Source organism: Anguilla anguilla, chromosome 3 (genome assembly GCF_013347855.1).
Source record: "Anguilla anguilla isolate fAngAng1 chromosome 3, fAngAng1.pri, whole genome shotgun sequence".
NCBI classification, from domain to species: Eukaryota; Metazoa; Chordata; class Actinopteri; order Anguilliformes; family Anguillidae; genus Anguilla; species Anguilla anguilla.
Window position 1 is genome coordinate 37,858,149 of NC_049203.1, and position 19,069 is coordinate 37,877,217.

General features: G+C 42.9%; 1 protein-coding gene across 1 annotated transcript in view; it reads left to right on the plus strand.

The window, feature by feature from the left end:
* ly75 (lymphocyte antigen 75) overlaps positions 1–19,069 on the plus strand; it is a 40,751-nt gene that overhangs the window by 11,189 nt on the left and 10,493 nt on the right. Inside the window, exons 7-26 of the mRNA XM_035409322.1 lie at positions 219–407; positions 2,113–2,270; positions 2,476–2,583; positions 3,114–3,202; positions 3,303–3,466; positions 3,798–3,997; positions 4,425–4,567; positions 6,755–6,836; positions 7,135–7,206; positions 9,699–9,819; positions 12,201–12,236; positions 13,129–13,298; positions 13,828–13,892; positions 14,350–14,426; positions 14,598–14,734; positions 15,734–15,839; positions 15,995–16,158; positions 16,737–16,860; positions 17,632–17,852; positions 18,306–18,468. Coding sequence (XP_035265213.1) covers positions 219–407; positions 2,113–2,270; positions 2,476–2,583; positions 3,114–3,202; positions 3,303–3,466; positions 3,798–3,997; positions 4,425–4,567; positions 6,755–6,836; positions 7,135–7,206; positions 9,699–9,819; positions 12,201–12,236; positions 13,129–13,298; positions 13,828–13,892; positions 14,350–14,426; positions 14,598–14,734; positions 15,734–15,839; positions 15,995–16,158; positions 16,737–16,860; positions 17,632–17,852; positions 18,306–18,468 — 2,589 coding nt within the window. The remainder of the gene's footprint in view (positions 1–218; positions 408–2,112; positions 2,271–2,475; positions 2,584–3,113; positions 3,203–3,302; positions 3,467–3,797; positions 3,998–4,424; positions 4,568–6,754; positions 6,837–7,134; positions 7,207–9,698; positions 9,820–12,200; positions 12,237–13,128; positions 13,299–13,827; positions 13,893–14,349; positions 14,427–14,597; positions 14,735–15,733; positions 15,840–15,994; positions 16,159–16,736; positions 16,861–17,631; positions 17,853–18,305; positions 18,469–19,069) is intronic.

Sequence of the window (19,069 nt, forward strand, 5' to 3'; positions counted from 1 at the left end):
TACATGGTCACACCCCTGTTGCGTCCACGTGCAATGAGCACCACTTGGGCAGAACCTTCAGCGGGCAATGACGCACCACCTGGGTGGAGCCTTCAGCGGCCAATGACGCACCAAATGCAGAACCTTAGACGTGGCACATCACGTCGGACATGCGGTGCTAGCACGGGTGCTGAGCTAACAGATGAATTTACTGTCTGTCCGATGCATTCCGCCTGCAGGCCCGTGGGTACTTAAGGCTGCGAAATGTGAAGACGGCTGGAGTGAGTGGAACGGGTTCTGCTACAAGCTGGTGAAGGACCAGCCGCTAGCCCAATTGGAGGCTCAGAAGTACTGCAGCAGCAGCCAGGGGGCGCTGGTCAGCACACACAGCCTGGCTGACATTGCGATGATAAGCGACTTACACACCGGTAACGCCCCTCCTCCTTTCCCCCTTCATCCTAACCACAACAGATCAGGAAATTAAAACAACTTCCATGGATTTAAATGTTCAGTATGTAATTTTGTTTTAGAACACTTTTGTTCATATTTATTTAAATTTCCTTCACATCCCAACAGATATCAATAAATTAAAAAAAAAAAATCTAGTCTCTCTGACTGCCCCAGGTTCTGAAATCAGCCTCTCCAAATTTTACAGCGCCTGAATCGTAGCAACCAATCAGGAAAGCTCTCTAGGAAGGTTCCCTCACTGCCTGTCAGTCCTGTTGTGCATTCACAGCGCTGTCAGTGCAGGCAGGGTGTAGCTACACAGATTAGAGCCGTCAGAGATACTGCAGATAATGCTAAAGCTAGCTGGGTAGTAGAAAACTGTAGGTTGAAATATTCTAAACAGCTGGAGTGCACTGCACTTCTCTGCTTACTTTCACTTTTAAATTCTGTTGTCGTCTCTGTCCAGTATTCAAATGTCAGGCACCACGTGTGCATGCTGAGGGGAGGGGGTGGAATGTTTTTTTTTTGTTTTTCTCTAGCTCTCTCTTGCTCGTTTCTCCAAATTTACATACTGCGCCTTTAAAGACAAGAATGCCTGTGTTTCTCTTCCGCATACGGCTTGTAGATCTCATCCTGCTTTGACTTTTGTTTGAATTCCTGAGATCGATGTATGTTTTTTTTGTTGTTTTGTTTTTTCTTTGCTCAAATTAGTAGTTATTTTCCGGTTTCAGTATTGAGAATTTTACTGATTATTCTAACTATGACTATTCACCTGTTTTCTCAGAAATTGCCAAGGGGTTGTGGGTTACCTTGTCATGACTTATGGTGATTCCCTTCAGAACGTTGATTTTGAAGCCATTCTTTTTTGAGATTATGAAAGCTTTATTTGTCAAAAGAAACAATCAAAAAATGTAAACAAATAAGCTGTTTTCTTCAACATTTAAGTTCCTTTCAGATTATGCAGTACACTCTGTTGCTTTGTTTAACAGTGTCTCCCTGTGTGACATAACACTGACCTGACAGTCAAAATATATCTTAAATAGTGAAGTGTATCAGTGTCTCCTTGTGTAACCTGCCAGTCAAAATATGTCTATTACACAGCTTAAGTAAATAGCTGAAGGATCCTGTGCTAAAAGTAATGCATCAGAACCCACATTGCTTTAGAGTTAATTCAGTTGTGGAAGGCTTCTGAGGTTGAGATACCATGGAAAGTACCATGGGAACATCAGGAAAAACCTACTCTGTGAGAAGGGTATATTTGCTAAATCTGTTATCACAACACAGCACATTTGTTTATTATAATTATTAATTATTATTAATTTTCCAAAATATATTACATGGTGTTGTTTATTTTTTGTGCAGAAGTAAGTTTTGTTATGGTGAAGTATTGATAATTAAAATTTAGTTTTTGCATAAATGAATCAAGCAGCAGTACAAATACTTAAATAATTAAATTATTTCTGACCGATGTAGGTGATATGTGAATGTGGTTATTTCAGACCGATGTAGGTGATACTGTATGTAAATGTGGTTATTTCAGACTGATTTGGTGATATGTGGATGTGGTTATTTCAGACCGATGTAGGTGATACTGTATGTAAATGTGGTTATTTCAGACTGATTTGGTGATATGTGGATGTGGTTATTTCAGACTGATTTGGTGATATGTGGATGTGGTTACTGCAGATGGAGCGATGGGAATCTGGACTGGTCTTTGGAGTGAGGAGGCTCCTCCCCTTTTCCAGTGGATTGACAAATCCCCTGTCTCCTTCACCTACTGGGGCAGGGACGAACCTCGGGTCCTCCGTGAAAGCAAGCCCACCTGCGTGTCCTACTACGGAGAGGTCTGCAATCTGGCATTATCAGAAAGGCCTTACACACAATGTTCATCTCTCCTTTAGCTGATACTTACTTGGCTTTATAGCACTTACTGCGTTTATATTCTAGTGAAGATGAAGTGGTTGCCTTTCGTAGACTTCAGTAAACAAACGTCTGAAAAGGGAACAGGCTTAACTGTTTAAATAACCTTCCCGTTTCTTTATTTTGCAGTTCTTCCTCTGGAGAGTCAGCTCATGTGAAGATAAGCTGCCTTTCATGTGCAAAAAGAAGGGAGAAAACGCAGAGACTGTCGTCAATGCTGGATGCCCCACCGATGGTGTAAGCATCATGTGGTCTATTATGAATCAGACAATGGCTCTTATTGGGTGCTGCCAGCTGGCATAGACAAAGCTGCGCCTGAACAAGCTCGCGTTTATAACACTCACTGCGGTCAGAGGCAGGCTGAGTGAACGTATGTACTGATCATTCTAAGGTGTGGCATCAAAATATCCATGTTTTTATTTAATTATATTTCATTGACAGATTTTGGAAGGGAAAATAATTTAAAGACTATAAAAAGCCCATAAACCAGATAACCAAAAATCCAAGCTCACCAAAATCATTGTGGAGAGGCAGAGGCATAATATCTTCAGTTTAGCTTTTTTTGGATTTGGTTATATTTTCTTTGTTGTTCAAACAGTGCATGCAACAGCGCTATCGTGCAACAGTTCCATCAAGCAGTGCTATAGCAGCCGTACACTGAAAAGCTCTTAATATTATTGTGCTCTTTTACAAGCCGGCTCGTCGTGTTTCTGGTAATCCAGTTTCTCGCACAGTCATGCCTTATCACTGCTCTGTTTATCTTAAAGGAGTGGAGGAGACACGGCAGTGCATGTTACAAGGTGGATGCCAAAAAGGTTTTGTTCAAGGACAGGTGTAACCTCACAATAACGAACAGGTAATCTATCACCAGAAAAAAACTAAGACAGACACAGTCTACACTCTACTGTGCTTTTATTGCTTGGTCTGTTGGTTTACTCTTGTGGTTTCCTCCATAGATTTGAGCAGGCTTACATCAACAGCCTCATCAGAGGCCAGAGTGAGACCCAGTATTTTTGGGTGGGGCTACAGGACGCTAACAGCACCGGAGAGTATCAGTGGAGCAACAAAGATGGCCCAAACGAAAGGCTAACCTTTTCCAACTGGGCTAAGGACGAGCCGGGTAGGGCACTCAATTTCAAAATTCAACACAAAAGCCAGGTCGATAAATTAGACTTCTGAACTTCTTGATTTTTGGATAAGTTGAATCAGCCTCAGGCTGATACTTTTGAAAGAGGAAAATAAAACATTTTTTTTTAAAACATGAAACAATTGCTATTATAATTTGAGACGTGAGAAATAATCATCATAAAAAAGTCTTTTTTACTGCTATGCTCAAAACAAATGTCTTTGAATTTTGTCATCATTAATGTAGCTTGCCTCTTCACTGTACTGCTGCTGCTGCCATGCTTCTGTGCGGCCATTTTGTAATGGCTCTCTGGATGTGTTCGCAGCTCGGCTTGGGCAGTGTGCTGTGATGTCCAGCGGGAAGCTCCTGGGCCAGTGGCAGCTGCAGAGCTGCTCTCTGTTTAGCGCCGGCTCCGTGTGCAAGATGGAGGTCGGCCCTCACGTGGCTCCCGACCCTGAGCCCGACCCCAGTCTGCCCTGCCCTGCCGGCTGGGAGTCTAAACAGGGCCTTCGCTACTGCTACAAGGTGAGGCCGACCCGGCCGAACTTGTCAATATTTAGAGTCAAGCGGCTAGCGCTTATGTAAACGCACTAGGGCGAGAAGGGAACGGGCGAAAAATGTTTCTTGTCTGTAAAGTCTTTTGTCTGCAGTGGCTCGGTTTGGGTTCATGGGTTTGAAGAGGAATGTCAGCAAGTGAAGAGCTTCGCGTGTCTGATAGTTACATCCTCTTTTTCACAGTGTGTAATGTTTCCCTGATAAAGTCTGCACAGTCTGTTCACATTTGTTCACATTCTACATGTTGTTGAGACTGAGGCCGCCGCGTTGCCTGCACTGCGGTTCAGCCGGCGGCCCCTACGCGGCTCTGAATAAACCAGACGGCGTGGCGAAGCGCGGTGTAATCCCCCCGCGGCGGCGGCGGCGATGATGATGATGATGATGATGTGTCCGGCAGGTGTTCCATGCGGAGAGGCTGAGTCGCCAGCGGTCGTGGGAGGAGGCGGAGAGGTTCTGCGAGGCCCTGGGGGGTCACCTGCCCGGCCTCAGCAACCAGGACGAGATGGAAGCCCTGCACACCATCCTGAGGGGCTCCATCAGGTCACACCTGCTGTGCCCAACATCAATCCCCCCCCCCAACCCCCCCCAACACTGTCTGTATTAACAGGGCTAGAATAGACTGTGACATGGCCACTTACTCATGCCAATGCGGAAAGAAATGGGACCTAGTATTTCCAGTAGAGCTGCATTGCTTCTTGTTTGGCACTCGCGGTCTGTCATGTGTTTTGATAGCTCTGCTCACGCCTCGCTGACGGTTTACAGGGAGCGACTGTTAATTATCGCTTCACAGGAATGTCTGAAGGCGCTTCATGCTTGTATTTTTTTTGAGTTTGGAAAGGAGTGCAGAGTAGGCCTTGGGCTCGTACACGGCCAGTGTCCGTAACAGACAAACCAGCACACAGTCCCACGGGCCTTCCGGGTCGGGCTGGCACCTTGTGAATGCGCATGAGTCCGGCAGACAGGTCCACCCGCTCCTATCAGTTCACATTCCGTAGAAGAATGTCCGTGTGCTTCCTCAGTTTTCCCGATCCTCCCACCAGTCGCTCGACCCGGCCCGCTCAGATTATTTTTGGCGCAACCTAGCACAAGGTTACCATCGGCGTTCTCCCGTATGGCGGCGGCTGCCGCGTCTCCCCTTTCCCGCGCTCGTGCTTCCCACAGACGTCCTCCTCGCCTCAAGCCAGTGCAGCGTCCCTCTGGCGTCGCCACGGCGTCCCGCCGACCCTCACGCCCACCGCAGGCCGCTCTGTAAGACGGCCCTTCTGCGACGCCTCTGCAGTTCTGTTCGCCATCTGTGCGCCAGATCTTCGGCAGACCTCTGACAGGCTGTTCAGCGCTGCTGCAGTCACAGTGCTTTCTGTAACTTCACCTTTGGCTTGAGGAAACCAATAATAACTGGCTAACGTGGTACCCTGCTGCAGACTATAGCTATGTTAGTCTGTCTGTCTATTAACTTCCCATGGTCAGATTATAAGAAGTGGGATTCCCCAAACGTTCCTTTGGAGGTGGATGTTGATTTCAGTTTCACTTAAGGAGCTCAGTCCAGATTATATTGTCCTAGTCTGAACTTTTCATAAGAGTGTGTATGATAGCAGGTTTAGTACACCTTATACACAAACACTTTTTCATTTACAGTTGCTATTGTCTTAGTTTGAGTACTCGATAAAAGTAAACTCCTGCTCAGGTCAGTTTGCCATCCCAAAGTAACAATCAGCTAAAGAAAAAGAAAGCATCTGTTACAAGGATATTTAGTCCAGTAGTCTGGTATATGGTGTTATCATTGCCAACAGCATTTCAAGAATGTAACATTCTTAACATTTCAGTTCAGTTTCAGTTCTGTTCAGGTGAGATCTTGTCTCTTTGTAATTTAGAAATACCCAGGGAATTCAATATTCGGTGATCACCTCGCTTGTTATGGTGAAACTAAATATGGTACATGTTGGTGTAGCAGCAACGTTGCATTGTCCCTGTGACACCTTAGATGTGTTCTACTGCCAAAAGCTATTTCCTGTTTTGAAAACACCTCTGTGAGAGTTGTTTGCACTCGGGAATAAAACCGGTTGAACCGCAATACAAATAATTTTTAAATGTTGCGGTTAGCAGCAAAATGAGTCACACCTCAAATGTGTGCTTTAAAAAATAAGAGCTTGGGAAAAAAAAGTTTCTGGCTGGAATGAGTTATTACTTGAAGTAGAGCTCAGGTAAAGTTTGAGGTATCTTCATTTGAGCTAGAATTCATTCACTGTTGCTAACAGACTAACTAAAAATCACTTTGTTTTGTTACACATTCAGTACATTTTCAAAACCTATACCTGTAATTCTATATTAAATGCTTCTGTGTTGGAACAGGAGTATTGACTATGACTAAACACCAGATTAACTAACACTGATAGGGAAGGAAATTGTCCATAAATCTAAAATGCAACGGTCTCAGATTTAAGCCAGCTCTGATGTCAGGCTGAAGCTTGATTGAGCCTCTGGGAAAAACAATTCATTTTTACTTTCTTTCAAGGTTTTCATTTGGCTAATCTTTTTCAACGGGCACAGGTCTGCATGCAGGTGCCGGGTGACCTTCCCCCCCCCCCCCTTAGAGCTTGAACACATGGATGGCCCTAGAAAGCATTCAGATCATCCTGTACATGTGCAACATAGCATTACAATGCACCTCCCCCCTCTGGTGGCACCGTCAGTGATGTGCAAGTGCTGTTTGCTTCCGATCTCCCACAGTAATGACCGGTACTTCTGGATCGGCCTGAACCGCAGAAACCCGGCATCGGGGAACGCCTGGGAGTGGAGTGACGGAAGACCCGTGAGTACCGCCGAAAGACTCGCGGCCAAACGGCAAACAAACTAACGCCAGCGCGTTCTCTATCGCTCGGCCCGAGGTCCGTGAAATGTTCTGACCAGGACTGTGTTTCTATGTCATGTTTATGAAACTGACGAGCGTGTACTCAGATCGTACGTTTTTCATTTTCAGCTGTGCTGGATGCTCGTACTAAGTAGCGTGTGCTGTGATATGGAAAATAAGGCTGCGTACATGCAAGCGCACTCGGTGTTTGAGAGTGTTGTCATTGTACTGGCTTGACAGCTTGACTCCTCTGTCGCAGGTATCCTCTGTTATTTTCTCAGGAGAGCTTCAGGAAGATGACGAATACAATCGGGAGTGTGTTGCCCTAAAGGTAAATTCGATAACACGTCTCATTTTCCTTAGTTTTCCATGACTTTAGAAAGAGCTGACCCAAGAGAGTGTTCTTGAAGCTCTGTGATCTCCAGCAACGCAGCTGGCACTGCAGTCATTGAACACGTGCAAAGAAGCTCTGCTCTTTGCGAGGGTTAAATAGGTCAGGTCAAAAGCAGTGGATTTTCATGATAGTAAATCAAAGAATAAGTGTCACAAGTAACCTAGTAACATTATTATGTAAGGATGTATTACTTTTAACGGTAATTGGTACGTTCAGTATTCAGTCAAGTGTCATGCGATTATAATCTTGCACATTGCTGAGATGGAATAACTAGGTAGCTGACTAATGTTGGTCTGTGTCTGTTCAGGGTGAGTAGTGGAATAAGGTCACAGCGGTTCTAAGTAATGATATGATGTTCATTTCAGTTTTAGTTGCATAACTTATTTACAGAGACACAGTAACAAGATTGTTTTTCAGAAACAGGAACTAGAAAAAATTAGTCTAGACTGACCCTGAAACCCCCTAAATAAAAAAAGAGATGTAAAATGAAGAAAAAAAAGTGGTGAAAAACTCTGGTGGGAGGAAATTTTACGAGAAACTGGAACTGCCCAGTGTGAAAAAAATGTTCATAGTGTGCAGATCAGATGGGAGAGAGTATTCATCTGGGCCTCCAGACTGCATCATGGCTTGGGCTCAAACCAGGACAGGGGCAGGGTTGGAAATGTCTGTGAATATAGGGCACAGAAAACAGGCAGAGCCCCCAGGGAAGAGTTCTTACAGTAGGTTGGGAACTTAAAAAGCACTTTTTAAAGGGTAATTAGACCCTACAACACTTAACAAAAAAAATAAATCTGTTGCCATGTTTGTTTGCTTACTTTATATTTAGACATTTTAATCCATGCCCTTATTTCAGCATTTCTGAAATAATATAATTTTACTTTTTAATACAATGGAACACTGATGGCAGCTGATTGGCTAGATTGGTTTTGGAGCAACGCTTCTCAAACCCGAGAAACATGGTGGCCTCTTCATTAACTCTCTCATTGTCCACCTAAACGGTCCGCTAAAATATGTTTCTGAAAACATTTGAGGCGAGAAATAGGCTACATAATTGCTAAATCTTGGTTTATATTTGATCTGAAACGCCTCATTTGACAGTTTGATCCAAGTTTCATGAGCCTACACTTTACAAATTATTTGCATATAGAATACTTTATGCAAATGAGAAGGACACACCCACCCCAAGATGCATTTTTCAGAATTGTGAAGTGGCGAAGCCAGACTGAAACAGTGAGGGAAATTACTCTTTAAATACTATACATGTCGAGGTCTGAGTGTAATATGGGAAAGCCCCAGGGTGCTATGCGGTAGCAGAATATCGAAAAGGTTTGAAGAAAGGGGGTGTGCGTGACTATGAGCGTGATCCTGGACAGACATACATTTCCGGTCTGATAACCAATCAAGGTTGAGCATGTGAAAAAAAACGTGCAGCAACCTCCCGAAATGGCCTGTTCAGCCCGAAGGAAGAGAACCTCACTGGATATGTTTTTAAAACAATGCTTTGGTTTTTTTTTTCTTTTACGAAATCTTATCAATGCGTTTGGTATACCTTGTGGAATAATATATTTCCAAAAACACTTAAACTTAGCAGAGTCTGTCTGAAGCTCAAACATGCATATGGGAAATTATTTCATAAAACAGGGGCTCTGTAGTAAAAGGTTCCTGTCTCCCATTCTAATTTTAGTTATTACTGGAACTTTCAATTGGCCAGCACCTTGTGAACAAAGTAACAGGACAGGACAAGTAATCCACTAAGATAGTGTGGAGCAAGACCATGTTAAACCTTATGAGTTAAGAGAAGAGTGTTATAGTCAGCTCTAAATTTAACAGACAACAAAGAGGAAAAGCAACCTCCAGTCGGGTGTGTTCACATATAGCTTGCTTCTTGTTAGTAGCAGCCACATCCTGTATCAGTTGGATGCTTTCCAAGGTCATATTTGTGCAACCAGATAGTAAGGCGTTATAAAATAATCCAGCCGAGAGGTTATAAAAGGATAAACAATATTCCTGAGGTGAAAAAGGGACTCTATTGTGATATTATTAATGTGGGCCTGAACTGTCAGATCTGAGTGAATAGGGACTCCAAGGACCACATTAGCTATGACAGCAAACAGGAACACATCCCCTCACCATCTAAAGAAATAAAAAATGAATGAATTAATCTTCCAGTGATTTGGGGCCTACTAGCAATATCTCAGTCTTATCTCAATCGAGTTAAGGGAAATGTTTGGTCATTCAGAGCTTTTTCTACAAGACAACCCTCTAGCTTGGCAAACTACAAATATTTTCTGCACAGACAGACACTCACCAAGATATAAGAATTCATGTACGTTAATTTTCAGTATCAACAGTGTGTTACATTTCAGCTGTCTGGCTTTGGATTCTTTATCAAGTGTTCTAAAGCTTGTTTTTCTTTTCTTTTGAAACAGACAATGAGGAGGTCCTATTTGTCTTTCATCCTTTTGCTCCGGGGTCATTCGCTGCAGCAGTTTTTTGCCAGTCCTTTTCACTGTGATGCCCAGCTGGAGTGGGTCTGCCAGATCCCTCGAGGTAAGAAAAAAAACATGGATGACATGTTGAGCTCAAGCTTGGTGCTGTTAATATGTTCAGCAGAGTCGAATCTTGACCGTGTTACTGTCATCTACAGCTGGGTTTTTTGTATCGTATCACAGTATCTACAGTGGTGCCCATGGAGGGACTCACCCCAGGATTCAAACACACTTAGCCAGTTTAACTTTCGGGTTCAAAAATGACCCTTTCCTGAGTTTAACCTTTCTCCTGTGTTCCGGTCAAATCTGACCGATCTACAACTTTCCTAAATCATAAATATTGTGTTTTTCATCTGATTGCCTCAAGACCTTATGTTTTCCTCCACACTAGGCATTTGAATGTAAAATTGCTGATCACCGCTTTCATTGAATTTTGAGTGGTTTAGTCAACTTTGTTACACCTGTGGTGTTCCGGGTCTAAAATGACCTCCATAGGAAATTAATGGGTAAAACTATATTACGTTCATCCAGCAGATGGAAAACCCCCATACACACACCCACTCACCCACACATCCACAACCACAACCCCCTCACCCCCCACCCATCCGCCCCCGACCCTTCAGGTTGTCCTACAAGCGATACAAAAACTCTTTGCATTTTAATGGGTCTCCATGCGAAATGGGGGGGTGGGACTAGATTCAGCTGTAAATTATGCTGATACAGTATGGAACACATCTGTTGGTTAAATGGCTTTAAGTCATCAAGGGTCCAAGGTATCAAATGAGCCTCAAACCACCATGCTGCTGCCATATATGCAGTAGATACAAGCATTGTTTCTCCTGAATATTTTTTCCATTAAGTTCAACAGGAAAATTAATCAGGAGAAACAATGCTTGTAGTATCTACTGCATATCTGGCAGCAGCACGGTGGTTTGAGGCTCATTTGATGCCTTGGACCCTTGATGACTTAAGGCCATTTAGCCAGCAAATGGCCTTAAGTGATGATTTTGATAGGTCACAGACATCAGGAAGTCATGGCATGCAAGTGATATGCAACCAAATACAAAAAATTACTATTTATTTGACATTATGTTAATTTGTCTATCGTATAAGTGAATTTCCCCGTTTCTAGCTTTTCCCCAAACAGTTCACTGCAGCAAAAGTAAATGAGCAAATAGTGGCGTAGGAGGTCTCAGGAGTGCATTTTTTAAATTCTTGCTAATTTTCTGACCAATGATTTGTTGTTAAGACCATTAAAAGCTTAATTTTTTGCCATTTTGGGCTTGGCCCATTTTTTTTTTTTGCCCAGGAGTGTACATTTTCAGTGTCTGTTCTTTTAAGGCATTTTCATTGTCTTACTGTATGAGTCTTTTTCCACTCTGCAGTTGTGAAATTAGAAGCCATATTCAAAGTTAAGAGCCACGCATCTAGTACAGCGAAAAAATCAATTGTGTATTATAGTAAAAACGTGTGGTGTAGACTGAAGAAATACTGTCTCTCTGGACTGAAGTAGGAAAACATTTATTCACCGATTTTTTGATGAGTGATAGTCTTCTGGTACACCTAAGCACTGATGAGGTCTCAGTCCGTTTGTTGTTCACACAGCAGCTGCTTTAGAACTCAGACCCCACTGCTGTAGCGTGGATTATGGGCAGAGGTTTACATAAGGGGTACGCAAGTATTCTTTAATGGAAAAATAGATTGAAATGCATATTATTTTATGTCCTAAGCGAATATGTACCTAAAAATCGGTAGACATTTGCATCGTTATGACATGAAAATTGCTGTCAATTTTAATCTATTTGACATTAATGTGTGCTTGTTTACCGCTTACTTCAGCATGGCCTCTGCAGATGTTTTTATCACTTGGTTGTGCTACATGTAGAGGAAACTGATGTCGGAAGTTAACACACAATCCCTCAAACACCACCAGCAGCCGTTCTGCTGTTTATTTTTAGCTGGGTGTGCTCAAAAGTCAGTACAGCTACGTAGAATCAATGTACGGAAAGTCTAGAGGTAGTAAAGTATAGAGAAAAACTCAAAGTGGCCTCTGGCCTCAAAAAGAACCACAGATGATCCGTGCTGAGGTGGTCTGAATTCAGTTATTTTCAGAGGGGTCTGAATTTGTTTTGTGTGTTCACATTAAAGTATGAACACACACAGGAAAACTGCGTCAGTCATCAGTCTGAGTCCACTTAAATGGCCAAAAAGAACCAAGTGTGAAAACATCCTTCAGCTCTCCAGGGCACTGAGATGAGAGTGCTCAACTTTTCTGTCCGTAGGATCCTTGTTCTAAAAATGGACAGGACCACACTTTGACACAAGCCACCGTCAGATATCTCCACAGTGGTTTAAGCTGAATTCATTTGAAATGAAGCTGCTGTGAAGCTTGGCCTGATGATTGTTTTTATGATATGATGTTTACTTTCTTTCTGTCACCAGGAAAGACACCACGTACTCCTGCATGGTATAACCCGGGTAAGTGCTGCGCTTGCTTATTCGGTGGGCCACAGGGTTTCCCACTGGAAGTACTGGCCACTGTGCTCCACTCGTTCTGCTGCAGCTTACAAGGGGGGTTTTCCACCTGTGAATGACAAACTACATGGCAATGTTGTAAATAGAACATTTATATTACACACACAATGTTATTTAGAGGTTCATAACAGTAATACAGCTATTTACAATACTGCACAACCCCAACTTCCCTATGAAAATACATTTCCAAAGTACATTTCCTGTGCCCTCTGGTAGACTGTGTCCTCCACTGAAGGGCCATTTACACTTTTTGCCATAAATGAAACATTTCCCTGCCCTGTTCATTGCTGAGAATTTGTTATAATAATAATAATAATGATAATAATAATAATAATAATAATAATAATTATTATTATTATTATTGTTGTTATTATTATTATTATAGTCATAATACATTTCCTTCTCCAGTTTAAGCTACACAAGCCAAACTTTCCAATTGTAAACTATCATGCACTGATTTGTGTGCATTTTCTAAACAATTTAGTGTTTTTTTGTATGTATCTTTAACTGTATGATTCACTTATTTTAAACTAGCGTATCAAGTTATTAAAACAGTCTCCATTATTTAAACATTGCAGAAAATCCGCATACCTACAAGCTGCAGTTCTGCAGTCATTTAAACTATACATTTTCCATGGTAACCTTTGGGAGCATTCTGGTGGTGTTGTAGGCTAATCCTAATTAATGTTAAAGCATGGCACACTTGGTTGAACATACCAAAATAAATTGTAGACACTGCGTTTGTTATATCTGAGATGAGCGTTGCAAGAACTTAGCATCATTTGTGTGTGTGTGTGTATGTGTGTGTGTATACATGGGTGTTTGTTTTTGTTAGGTGGGCACCATGAGTCATCAATATTCGTTGATGGAAAAGAGTTCTGGTTTGTGAGTGACCCCCAGCTCTCGTATGACGAAGCTGGCCTGTACTGCTCAGGTAATAGCAGCACATTGGCAACACCACAGACCATGAATCAAGTTGGAGTTATCCTATCACAACTTAAAAAGGTACATCACAAAGCTATCCTAACAACTTAAAAATTCCATCACAGATTAATCCTAACACAACTTCAACAGGTACATCACAGAGTTATCCTTACACAACTTAAAACGTTACATCACAGAGCTATTGTAACAACTTAAAGATTCCATCACAGACCAATCCTTACACAACTTAAAACATTACATCACAGAGATATCCTATCCTTTTTCTACCTGTCTGAATAAAGCAAAAAATACAAAACCAGGACTGAGTGTCCCATTCTCCTTAAGACAATGTTGCATTGTGAATGTGAGGGGCCAAAATGTGTTTTTAAAATTGTCAGTATTTTTTTTGAGTGTACATTGAATAGGCTTGATAAACGTTTAACAACTTTTTAAATCACTAATAAAAGCACTCACTGAGAGATAATTAATAATCAGTTTTGAGAAAGTACTTCCTTACAATCTACCACATTTCATAACAGGCAACTGTTTTATTGAAGCGAGTCTGACAATGTGTTGTGACTTGCAGATAACCAGTCCAATGTTTTTTCAGCTTTCCGGGGAAAGACTGAGCTGGTGGGTGGAGATTTTGGAATCTGGGCTGTCTTTTCCCATGCCGTGAGTCACTTATCAAAGCTTACACTAATTGGCAGGTGTAGGCTACTGCAAATGCTGTTGGACTTTTTGCTTAAAAAAAAACAAGACCGGGTCAAAACCTAGTATATGGCTGGACCGGCCAACCAATGTGCGACTTCATAACTCGGCCGACCAATGGTGTAACCTCATCACTCACTCAGTCACAGACATTTGCGTTTGTAGGGCTGGCCCTGCTGTTGTGGTCCAGCCAAAAACTATTCAGCAACTAGTCATACTGTACGTTTCAGTTGTTCAATTTCCTCTCACTGTCATTTTTCAGTGCTGCAGGTTATTTTTTGATTATTGGTTACTTTTACCTATGTTATGTGTGCCGTTGAACATTACTGTTCGGAGGCCTTAGAACACATAATTTTACGTGACCCAATGTACATGTCTGAAATGTGAGTGAAAATGCATTCACATGTTTTGCCTCCTTCAGATTCCACCCAATACTCCACCACTATTCAACATTCCATGGCAGATGTTCTTCCTTGAATCCAGATTCCTCAATTCCTGGTAAGCGAGCATCTGCACGTTTCTTATTCCGCTGAGGCACATTTAGAACATTTTGTATGTCCTGAAAACTCTCGTGAAACTCCCATTCATTCAAAGAGCCTTGCATTTTGCAACGGGTTTTAAAGGTGGAGGGGGGATTTCACTGCGCTCGTTTTGACACGTTTTCCACAGAGCGAGAATACAGCTGTGACCGGGCCTTGCCATTTGTGTGTGAGAAAGTCAACACCACCTCTGTGGAGAGGAACCCACTGGAGCCGCACCCTGGAGGCCTGCCCTGTGGGAATGATTCCGTGGCCTTCAGAGACAAGGTTAGCAGCAGGACTGCAGTGGTCTTACCTACTCAACAGCAGGCCCTCTACTTCACTTCAGCCCTCACTTGTTTTTGTGTTTGTTTTCCATATATAATAATAATGGACAGGTCTGAGGTATGGGTGTCATATAGGTCATGTCTGTTAAGAAGCAATATTCAAATATTTGACCCCCCTACTGTGTATCGGATGGTGGTGGTGAAGAAGGAGCTACTCTCACCTATGGTCTATGGTCACTATGGGTAGTGATCGAAAGAGTGAGGTCGCGAATACAAGCAGGGTGGCAGGGCTTACTCTCTTCAGAGTAGGGCCACTGCTTCTCCGCATTGAGAAGAGTCAGGTGAGGTTGTCTGGGCATCCTGGGCGCCTCCCTTTGGAGGTGTTTCGGACATGGCCATCTGGGAGGAGACCCAGGGGCAGACCTAGGACACGCCGGAGGGATTATATCTACTGGCTGGCCTGGGATTGCCTTGGGATCCACCGGGATGAGTTGGAGGACGTAGCTGAGGAGAGGGATGTCTGGGGTGCTCTGCTTGCCCTGTTGCCACCGTGACCCTGATCTGAACTAAGCGGTTAAAAAATGATTGGATGGATGGATTGAGCCCCCTAGCCACCCTCTAGAAAATATAAATGTTCCAGTCCAAGTGAACTACCAAGGAACTGCCTCATTATTAGCACAGTACACCCATGGTAAAATAATAATTAAGTCAGTATGGGTTTACACTGCAGAATAATTTAATAGAAGATCCTGTTCAAGAAGATAACAAATACTGTTTCTCTCAGCTGGCTAATGTAACAAGACTGTTAATCCTCAGATTACTCTGGGTGTTTACAGTTATTTGCATTTTCACAAGAGATAATATAGGTACAGTTTTATTGTAGTTCTCGATCAGCACATGAGGTGATCATACATGATAGTATAGTGGGAAAGTATGACTTTAAAGAAAGAACGTTCAAAATAAATAATTTAAATAAAGCTTTCCCCTCCCCCGCCCGCAGTGCTACACAGTGTTGCCGCCGAAGTATCTGTCATTTGAAAAAGCCAGCGAACTCTGCCAGAAACTGCGGGGAACCCTGCCTGTCATCTCCAGCCAGGCCGAGCAGGGTGAGAGTACTGCCCCAGCCCTCACCCTCGTCAGTCACTCCTGACATCATGATCCCGCCCCTTTCACATCCTTCAGAGCTGTTCTCCTCATAATCTTTTGGCCGGTTTTACTTTCGTTTATTCACATGTCCCTGTCCCCCCCCCCACCTAAACAGATTTCATCTTGTCGCTGCTGCTCGGTCATTTACCCCGTAAACTTTGGATCGGACTGAGGCGTCAACATAGCAGGCCGGACTGGAAGTGGGCGGATGGTTCTCCCCTCACCTTAGACAACTTCAACACCTTACTGCACGGGCAGATGCGCTTCCTGCCCATCAGCGTGAGTTTCGCACTTCTCGTTTGCGTTTCTCTCCATCTTTGAGCTGGCAACATCTGTTCATTGTTTCTTTAGGAGAAAAAAAACCCTCTGGCGAACCCAGGGAAAATGCTTGGTTAGACTCACTTGCCGTTCAATGCATTATTTATTTATTGTTTTGAACAACTTTCTTGCCCATTTTGCAACACCCAATGGGATTCCCGGCCACATTATGTTCTATTAATCCTGCACCAGATCATGGGGTGCACTACAGTCAAGATTACAGTGCAGAACACAACTTGTAAGAAAGAAAATGTATTATAGCCTGGAGCAAAACACTAGCCTTTTAAAATAACACAAGCCAGGCAAAATTCACAAATTATCACAATTACTGTTATAATGTCAAAGTAAGCTCAAAGTAAAGCACTTCATGCTTTACCAGTCCAAATAAATACAAAGTGTCAGATGTGATGCAGCTCTTACAGTGGTTACGGTGGTACATAATGGTGATTGTAAAGTCAACTTCTGGTTGACCCTGTACAGTTGACTTCCCTTGGGGAGATTTAATTTTAATTCCCTGCTCCCTCTTTCCTCTGCATAAGAGCTTTGAAACGTTGGACCTATGTGCGATATTGTACAATGACGCTAGTGCAGAAATGATGGGCACCTGGGACTACAGGACCTGCTCTGAGCCGCAGTACGTCGCGGTCTGCGAACATTATGCAGGTAAATGTGGTTCATACTGTAACGGCTATGGAGTGACTGTGTGCATTGAGGCTTTAGCATGCGTCGAAAATGCTACGTTCATCATGATGACATTGCGACGATGATGAGGACGCTGTTGATCAGCAGCTTTACCCTGAGCAAGACCCTTTAACTGAACAACTAATATCACAACTGAGGGAAAAACAGTTTCATCACCATCATCATTAACAGGCTGTACTAGATCACTGTGCACCCTTCCCAACTTTTCTTCTAGGTCTATCTAGCAGCTTCTTAACCCATTCCATCCCAGGGCTTCTCATTCTGTAATTTGAATTTACTTTTGGTGCTATCCTTTTTTGCAAAAAACCACAGCCAACAATCAGAGACTTTTACCATTTCAATAAAATTCAGTTTAGAGGATTATTTTTAGTTGGGATTGTCTATGTGCACTGGTACCAATATCAACCTACAGAGAGAATTTTAAAGATGTTATGAAGAGTAATGTAGACACAGAGAGCCAAATCACTTCAACCTTTTGCAGTTTCATATGAAAGTAGACAAAAAAGAAAGGCGATGAGACTATGCTGAAAAAATACATCTGGGATAATGCAAGAAATCTTCAGAAAGGAACAGGTTTAAACTAATAAATACCATCCATCAAAAGAAAGAAAACAGAGTGGATGCATGTGAGATTTACAAAGGACCACTATGTAAAACAGAGTGCTCTTAATTGGGAGGGCAAGAGGGGATGTCAGTTTTTCCAAAATGAATCTTCTGTAAAATCAATTTCAGACAAACCGGAAAGCCCCAAGGCCCCAGAAGGAAACTTTGTTGTGAGCAACCACACATATAGAGTCTTGCAGGGGAACATGACCTGGTTCACAGCTGTGGAGCTGTGTAAGAAGCAGGACATGGACCTGGCCAGCGTGCTGGACGGATCTCAGCAGGCGGGGCTCACCGCTGCCACCGGCAGAGCCGGCGCCCCCCTGTGGATCGGCCTCTTCAGCGAAGACGTAGGTGCCCGCTCTCAAAAACCACCCGGTTCAAAAACCTACCCAACTTTTTTTCCTTTTGTCTGTGTGACCACTTATGTTGAACTCATTTCATGTGACTGTTAGATACAGTGTTTCTTAAACCATCAACATAAGCTGAGATATTGACCTTATTTCTGAGAACAAACTTTACTGTTCTTTTAATGCAAAGACCAATCCACATGGTTCTTTTACGCAAGTATTCCTTGTCCTTAAAAAGAATTCTGCCTCTGATCTATATCAGTTTTTTTTTTTTTAAGGTTCCCTCTGAACGGAATGGTAGTGTATTGTTTCTGGCAGTGCCTCTCTTAATAGCATATTGAGGCTGTTTAGTTGGAGTCCTGCAAATTAGGAATATATGAGTCAGCGGAAACTTCCTGAATCCAGACCGTGTGAGAGCCCTTCTCGTTTGATGACATGTCATGTCTTGGCCAGGATGGGGCCCACTACCGCTGGACGGACCACAGCCACACGGTGTTCAGCCGCTGGTTCTCGGAGCCCACCAGTGGGCGCTGTGTCTACTTGGACACTGACGGCTTCTGGAAGGCCACCAATTGTGAGGAGGAGCTGACAGGAGCCATCTGCCACGTTCCCCAAGGTGACTGCGTTTGGGTGGACTAGACTTGACCATGGCTCGCTCTCTTAAAGGGGAACAGTGACCGATGTCCCCATTGACTCATTTCCAAATTAAACAAACTTATAAATGACCTTGCTAATGTGACGTAATATACTGTAACTCTTGCACTGTGTTCACCTACACATTTGGCATCAGTGCCATTTAATTAATTCTGTAAGACAGAAGTGTCCTTCTTCAAGATTCACTGCTCTTAAGTGAAGACATTTTGATTGCTTTAGGGGCTTCTCAAACTTGGTTCCAGGGCCTTGTTGTGCATGCTAATTTTTGTTTTAAATAATCTCAGTTCCCCAAGTGTAGCAGGCTGTTAGTAGTTATAAACTAGACACTTATGAGTCCACATTATGTCAAAAATGGATTATCAAAAAGAATAATTATCAAATATTAATCAACAGGCTTTTCAATCGGTCATATCAGTTTTCCAACAACTAATGTGCTCTGTGACAAATAATTCCTTATTACTGTCACGGAACGGGTAGGTAGGACCCAAACGCAGAGTGGGGAAAAAACTCAGGAGACATCGAAAGGAAAATTCAAACAAAGAGTTTACTTTCATACAAGTAAC